We start from the raw sequence: 8230 nt of genomic DNA, 5'->3' as shown, positions 1-8230 counted from the left end.
ATATATATAATATATATATATATTAACATATAGAGAGAGCGAGAGAGGATTAATGGATATCCTTGTCAGGGGGGATTTCCCTCCTTGACGGCATATGTGGCACAATCTCACCGTCCTTTTAAAGTTAGGAGAAAGAGTGTGAGTTGTGGGATTGTGTCACATAGGTGTCCAAGTGAGGAATAATCACCTCCTTGGACATAGGCACCCATTATCATATATTATATGTATATAATATATATATATAGTATTATATATATTTTGATGTGTGTGTGTGTGTGTGTAGCATTATGTTATATATGAGATATATAACATATTATATATATATATATATATATTATATATATATATATATATATATATATATATATATATATAATTATATATATTATATATATATATATATATTTGTAGAATATATATATATATATATGTATATAATATATTATGATATCTATAGTATTGTTATATACTAGTATACATATATTATATAGCATTATATATACATATATATACATATATTATACATATATATTATATATAATATTAATATTATATATTTTATATATATTATAGTATATATATATAATATATTATATATATATATATATATTATATGTACATATATATATACATATATTATCATATATATATCATATATTATACATATAATATTATATATGAGAAATGGAGAAACTTGGTACCAAGTTTCCTTAAAGCAACTTGATAGTGGATGTGGATTCATCTTGCCGCCTACATCACACGCTTGAAGTTAGAGCCTCAACCACCCTTCCAACTCGCAATATAGATGCTAGGGAAAGAATGATGCCACATCACTACCAAGTTGCTTGGAGGCAACTTGGTACCAAGTTTCTCCATTTTTTCTCATATATATATTATATATATAATATATATATATATATATATATATATATATTATATTATATATATTATATATTGGGAAAGTGAAATCAAGGTGACACCCTGAGGCTCCTATAAGAACGCGGCCTAAAATCACATGCATTCCCTCACCATATTTTTTACGAATCGCGTCGTTGAAGCTTGATGCTACGACTAACACGTTTAAATTTAAAACCCAGCCAATTTGTGGGGTGAACCCGTCATGTTTTGACCCTTCATCCACTCGCCGTAATTTTAACGGTTTCGAATGAATAGAACTTTTTGGACGACTCAACGAATGGTCAAAACACGATGGGTTCATCCCAAAATTAGTGTGTTTGAGTTTAAGAACGTGTAGATCAAGTTCAACGGAGCGGATCGTAAAAAAATATTAGGGAATGATGTGATTTTAGGCCGCGTCCTTAGGTGGGAGCCTAGGGTGTCACCTTAGATTCACTTTCAGCGAGTGGATAAAGGGTCAAAACATGACGGGTTCACCCTAAAATTGGTGTGTTTGGGTTTAAGAACGTGTAGATCAAGTTCAACGGAGCGGATCGTAAAAAAATATTAGGGAATGATGTGATTTTAGGCCGCGTCCTTAGGTGGGAGCCTAGGGTGTCACCTTAGATTCACTTTTCCCTATATATATATAAATATATATATATAAATTAATGGGTATCCTTGTCATAGGAGGGGATTTCCTCCTTGACGCCTATGTGGCACAATCCCCACCTCCTTGGTACCCATTAGGGCTATTTGGTTATATGTTTTTACTATATAAAAGGATGAAAAGTTTTTGCTATGTAAAAGGATGGAAAGTGTAAAAATGTGGGTCCCAATGTCAGCTTTCATCACTTCACATTGTTTGTTTAAATTCTCTTTTACATGAAAAGCTTACACCTTTTGATGAGGTGTCACCGAAAGCAAAATCACCAAAATTAGGAGTGATTTTGTTGGAAAGCTGACACAATGTCATAAATGTGTCCAAAAAAATAATAAAAAAAGTCAAAACCTTGTAGAAAGTGGTGAGGTGGATAATCAATTTCCATTTTGTGTCATAAATACTCTAGTTTACATTATACTATCCAAACAATGTAATACTATTATTTTAGGATTCACAAAGATTCCTAACTAAACAATGTAAACACTCAAATAGAAAGTTGTGAGGTGGATAACCGCTTTCTATTTTGTATCATAAATACTCTAGTATCCTAAAGGCATCCAAACAGCCTCATTATGTCATAGGAGGGGATTTCCTCCTTTACGCCTATGTGGCACAATCCCCACCTCCTTGGTACCCATTAGGGCTATTTGGTTATATGTTTTTACTATAAAAAAGTGGGTCCCAATGTCAGCTTTCATCACTTTACATTGTTTGTTTAAATTCTCTTTTACATGAAAAGCTTACACCTTTTGATGAGGTGTCACCGAAAGCAAAATCACCAAAATTAGGAGTGATTTTGTTGGAAAGCTGACACAATGTCATAAATGTGTCCAAAAAAATAATAAAAAAATCAAAACCTTGTAGAAAGTGGTGAGGTGGATAACCAATTTCCATTTTGTGTCATAAATACTCTAGTTTACATTATACTATCCAAACAATGTAATACTATTATTTTAGGATTCACAAAGATTCCTAACTAAACAATGTAAACACTCAAATGGAAAGTGGTGAGGTGGATAACCGCTTTCTATTTTGTGTCATAAATACTCTAGTATCCTAAAGGCATCCAAACAGCCTCATTATGTCATAGGAGTCATTATGTCATAGGAGGGGATTTCCTCCTTTACGCCTATGTGGCACAATCCCCACCTCCTTGTTGATACACATTAATCTCTCATATATATATATATATTAAGTGCAAATTCTATAAACTATAAGTTGGATTGATATAGCCAAATTCAAATATAAATTAAAAATTTTCTTCAAAAGAAATAAGAACAAAATTGATCCTCCATTCATTTTGTTCCCCTCATTTTCACATGAAAATCATGGAGCATGTACCTCACATAAAGTGAGATGACAAGAAACGAGAAGCCAAACCGGCTTACGAGTTCGCACCAACCAATCAATAATCTTTGCGGGCATGTTTTTAATGTGGGTTTTACAAGAGAAATGAGGGTAATTAGTACTTGTACGAACAAAATAGAATATACATCCTCTTCTGAGTACTCATACATATTCAAAAGTTTTACTCCCCTCTCTCTCTCTCTCTCTCTGTCTCTCTCTCTCTCCCCCCATATGGCATGATTACCGCAAAGGGAAAGCTCAACTGGTAGATTTATGTAGGCATCATCAGTCGCGGGAGACATATATAGGGATTGTTAAATTAATTGCAACCAAAGACCCACACGCATGATCATGACGTATTTTACAAAAGAGAAAAAAGCTGTACCAAAAGGCAAACCAAATGATTCATGATAAAAGAACTCAGAAATATTTTTATTCATAAAATGGCAGAGCATATACCAGTAGCACTAGCACCGACAAGATCCCCTCTCTCTCTCTCTCTCTCTCTCTCTCTCTCTCTCTCTCATCATTACTAGGAAAATCCAATCTCCCAATGGCTTTCCCACTTTCTAGTAAATGGTATATGTACATGGTAAAAATCAGCCATTTTCCCTCCTCAGTGAATCGAACAGGGAAACGTCTGAGAGAGTCAGGACTGTTTGTTGGTGTGTCCAAGGGTCCGAACAAGACCAAGGGAAAGAATAAGCGAGCAAAGGGTAAGGTACTAGTCAAGGAAACGTGTAAGAAATGAAAAGATACTTAAAAAGGGCATAACCCTTGAAATACCCCTCCCCCAATGCTTGTGCCAAATTGGGGTACTTTTTGTCATTTTGTATGCACTCGCAATAACAAGGATAGGGCTTTTTTTTTCTTCTTTCAATATTATCTACCCTTCAAGAATATATCAAAAGAACCCTACTCGCTTGACATTTTATATAATCACATTCCATAATGCCTCACTGAGAACTCTAACATTTGATGTGTAGGGCAGATCATCTCCTTCATCTTTATCCCATTCTTGTAGATCATAAACGTCGGCACTGCCTTCACATTCTCCATCTTCGAAACAACCGGGCTCTCATTGACATCCACCTTCGCTTTCAAAATACAAGAAGAATCAGCACAAGTAAATTTGGCTTATAATCAAGGGTTAATTGCACATAGACCCCCTTGTAGAATCGCTAATTGTTTTGACATTGCTATCCTTGTAGTTTCATTGTCGCAGATACACCCCTGAGGTAATTTTTTTTTTTTTTTGGCTCTTTCACCATGGGGCAATATATCCAAAAAGAATCATCTGGGTAAAAGAGTCAAAAAAAATTAACACAGGTGGTCTATTTGCTATAATGAAACTAGAGGGGCAATAAGTTCAAAACGAAGATACTGCAGGGCGTCTATTTGCAATTAGCCCTATATCAGTTGAAAGGTATTGTGAATATTAGTAAACCTTGAGAAAATTTACAGACGGGTATCGGTTACATAGAACATTGACAAATGGGCTTATCTCGGTGCAATGCTGGTTCGATGCCACCATGAAATGAACCACTGATACTCCTGAAAACATGCAAGTTTTACTTATATCGCAATATTGTAGGAGTAATTAATAGTTTCAAGCAAAGAGAACATGAGGAGAGATTTCTGGCTTCCGACATGGGGGGGTTCCATCTAATTGGATTGGCATAAGGTAGGGTCATTGTGAGCATATATTAATGAAAAGGGTTGATATGGTTAAAGGAGGGGCTTAGCCAGAATGGCAAGTCATTAAAAGAGCATAGCTAGGTAGTCGGCAGCCCATTAAATCTCCCAGAATGAAACATGATGCTTGGTTAAATGAACAGTGTAGCCCATTAAATCTTCCTGAATGAAACATGCATGATGCATGTTTGAATGAACAGTGTAGCTATCTGGGGGATCTGACGTGATTCCTAAAAGCAAATGAGCAATGTAGCTGATGCGGGGAATGTGGAGCGATTCCTAAATGAACTAGAATTAGCATAAAAATTACTGCATGAATAAAAATGGTCCACATATGGTACCAGGAAAAGTTTGAGACTTCATGAATAAGCTCTGGAATAAGATTAGTACATCTGGCTCATAAGTCAAGGGAAATTTTTGAAAGTTAAAGAGTAATTAATCACCGTCCATTATCACAACTATGGCTAGTCCATAAAATTACTGCACAAATAATCCCCAAATTTCAAAGAACAAAAATCATTGAGGAAAAGCTCAATATTAACAGTTCACTGCTAGTAGCTAACCAAATTGACAAAATTGTAGCAATTTCAAACAACTTTCTATCAACGAAGGAAATGTTCAACCTAATGCACAAGAATAGTAATAGTAAACATTGGGAGAAATAGGAAATATTACCTGGTAAAGTAATTGCAGCATGGAACTGATCCATCCCTGTAATCACCTTAATCTGCTCTCCTGACTTCACATTCCACGTATCAAAACCTCGCGATTTCTTCAATGCCAATTGAGCTTGAAGAAGCGCTTCAGCCACCTTAGCATCACCCGGTAGCTCATTCTTTAGGACCTCGTAATCCCTCACTGATTCAGCCCATCTCTCGAGCTAATCACCCAAGAAAACGTCACATTAAGCATACCATCCAACATAACTATGAGATCTACAACAAAATATTCACCTTTTCATATGACTCTGCTCGTCTCAAAAGAGCTTTAGTGTAGTTTGGTTTAATCTTGAGCGCTTCATTACAGTCATCGATCGACCTCTCCCACTGTCCAAGCTTCGATCTACAAGCCGCTCTATTACAATAGAGAACAGAGTTCGAGGGATCATACATAAGCCCTTCTCCATATGCAATACAAGCCTCGGCAAACTTCCCCTGATTGAAAAGCTCGTTCCCCTGTGCTCGAGCTCTCGCTACGAGTCTCACGTTGTTCAGTATCTTCGAAATATCAATGTTGACATGATCGCTCTGCTTGGCTTTCTCCGCAGAAGCAACTGCACTGTCAAATCTGCGAAAGATTTCCAATCATCGAATCTCAGATATCTGGGATTGAGAAAGATACAGTTTATAGTATCAGCATCAAAGCATAAAACTCACCTGCCCAACGCTACATCAATCTGAGCACGAACAATGTGCAGATAAGAACTTGATAGCATACCAAAAAACTTGGTCAATGAGCAAGAAGGGGACGAGCTCTCGAGCTTGACAGCACTCGAGATAGCGGAATCGGCCTCGTCAAGATGATGGAGGCGGAGAAAGGCTTCTGCCCGCGATGCAATAAGCAACGGAGATGAATCGGGCCTCTCGATACAATAGCAGCCATTGGATCCTCGTCTCAGCGCCGCTCGTTCCACGTCTCCATCCGCCGTTGCATCGCACAGGCCTCGCAGATGCTTTTTCTACTTCTTTGTATCTTCTGCAGCTCCGGGCCGCGTCATGGCTGCGGTCCAGCCTAGAAAACGTGTTCACGCATTCTCTCACCTGTCCTAGCCTGCAGCAAAGCATAGAGGACTTGAATGCAACACAAATTCAATCCAAAATTAATCATCACGGTAGGCGGTCTTGCTTTCATAGGACCCGGATACAGCAGGAGGGCCAATCTCTGGTCGAGCTCGCTCGAACCAAGGATCGATCTTCAACGCTTCTAGACGCCATTCACAGCGCTCACAAGCTTTCCTTGAGCCCGACAAACGCGCGGCGGCGCGATTAGTCCTGTACGCCTGCATTCTTGGGGCACATTAATATCGCCCTGTCGTAGATTCCTGAGGCGCTCACCGAACTGCCCCTCCTATACTGCTCGTTCCCATCCTCTTTATTTCCTCCGGATCAGAAGCTCCGCCGTTCCTGGTCAGCGTGTGGGCCCCAGGCCGCCGCCGCCGCTACCGCCTCTGACAACGCTCCCGTGCCGTAGTTCCCGAGCCGGAGCGAGCACGTCGCTCCGAGACGTGGACGAGCTCCGGCTCGCGCCCGACCTTTCGCGACGGGAGATGTTGCGCGCGGGGGGATGCCGCCAGCGGAGCTGTGGTGCGAGCTTGTGGCGCAGAGCGTTCTTGTTATAAGAGGCGCGCCGGAGCGGAGCCGCGCGTCGGGCCGGGCTTGGTAGGGTTCTGAGTCGGAGGGGCCAGCGGGAGCTCCCCGGCAGTGGTCCGCGCGTCGGCTAGGCCGGCGTCGCGACTGCGGCGCGCGATGGTGTGAGCCGGGAGCTAGGGACTTCCAAGTTTTCTAGCTTCATCCGCAAGTTTAGTTCTTTACCCTGAATGATGTAGGGTCGTGCCTGGCTCCGGCCAAGTTCCACGGAAGCTTGCCCGCGGCGTTCCCGTGCGCTCTGAGCGGCATTGGTAATCGCTGTGCTGATATGTGCACAGTTGTTTACCTAATTTGGTCCGATGTAATATGTTTGTTTGAAGTTCTTGAAATACTCTAAAGAATTAGTAGCTCAGCATTATCATTTCTATGAACCGAAAACCACCATTTGTTTTTACTTTTCGGTTTTCTGATTGTGGGGATGGAGATGATATATTAAGAAATATCATCTATTTTGAGGAGATACTGAGCTAGGAATATGCAATCTCAATTCGAAAGTTTTTCTAGAATATTATAGCTGCTCTCTTTAATTTGAAAAATTACTTTTTAGAAGAAGCTTCTCATTCGAATTAGACTATGTTGATATGATGATTAAACATGCTTTTTTATAATAACTTGAGTTCCAAAGGACTTCTGCCTAAAGATTTTAAAATCAAAAATATCATCATTTTTACAAAATTGTCCAAAACACGAAATGTAAACATAGATGAGTGAATTTTGTGAATCATCTTCTAGTGTCTTTTCTCGTTAACCTATAGTGGTCTTGAAAACTTGTTGCACCAATAATTATAATGTAACCTTAATAAGTGTCTGATACGATTATTGTAGTCCAAACATAAGGAATACAAGAATATCTTTGTTGACAAGTGCGAATACATAAACATTAAGCCATATGAGTATTTATATTATAAATTATAGTGTGTGTTTCATATCTAAGTACGTTTAAAACCTACAATGCCAAGTAATATCATATGAAACAATATCAAGTTTCTACTATTTCTATATCATGAAAACAAAATTGTGTTTAATTGATATATATATGATACAGTAAGTAATCTATTATCTAAGCTTAAAATTCATAAATTGTTTGTTGTGTATTATGAATATTTTGAGTTCTTTGTTAGTAAACGTAAACACATAATATAAAATACATAAACTAATCTCCCAGCTGTATAGTGTCACGAAGCTCTATCTGGCGTACGGAGCTGCGGATAGAAGTGCTCGACACTTGTGGATCTTTCTAATGTTGAATTGCCATAGGTTC

General features: G+C 38.6%; 1 protein-coding gene across 1 annotated transcript; it reads right to left on the bottom strand.

Moving 5' to 3' along the window:
* Positions 3317-6708, bottom strand: LOC109838615 (inactive TPR repeat-containing thioredoxin TTL3-like; the record flags this gene model as incomplete). The annotated part of the gene is given in 8 exon segments (XM_020407046.1): positions 3317-4000; positions 4356-4462; positions 5279-5483; positions 5557-5890; positions 5980-6265; positions 6364-6373; positions 6468-6602; positions 6604-6708. Coding segments are annotated over 8 exon segments (1335 nt in total), but the record flags the coding sequence as incomplete, so codon positions are not given.

The sequence above is a fragment of the Asparagus officinalis genome, chromosome 1, assembly GCF_001876935.1.
Source record: "Asparagus officinalis chromosome 1, Aspof.V1, whole genome shotgun sequence".
In the NCBI taxonomy this organism is placed as follows: domain Eukaryota; kingdom Viridiplantae; phylum Streptophyta; class Magnoliopsida; order Asparagales; family Asparagaceae; genus Asparagus; species Asparagus officinalis.
This window is presented reverse-complemented; position numbering and strand designations above follow the sequence as displayed.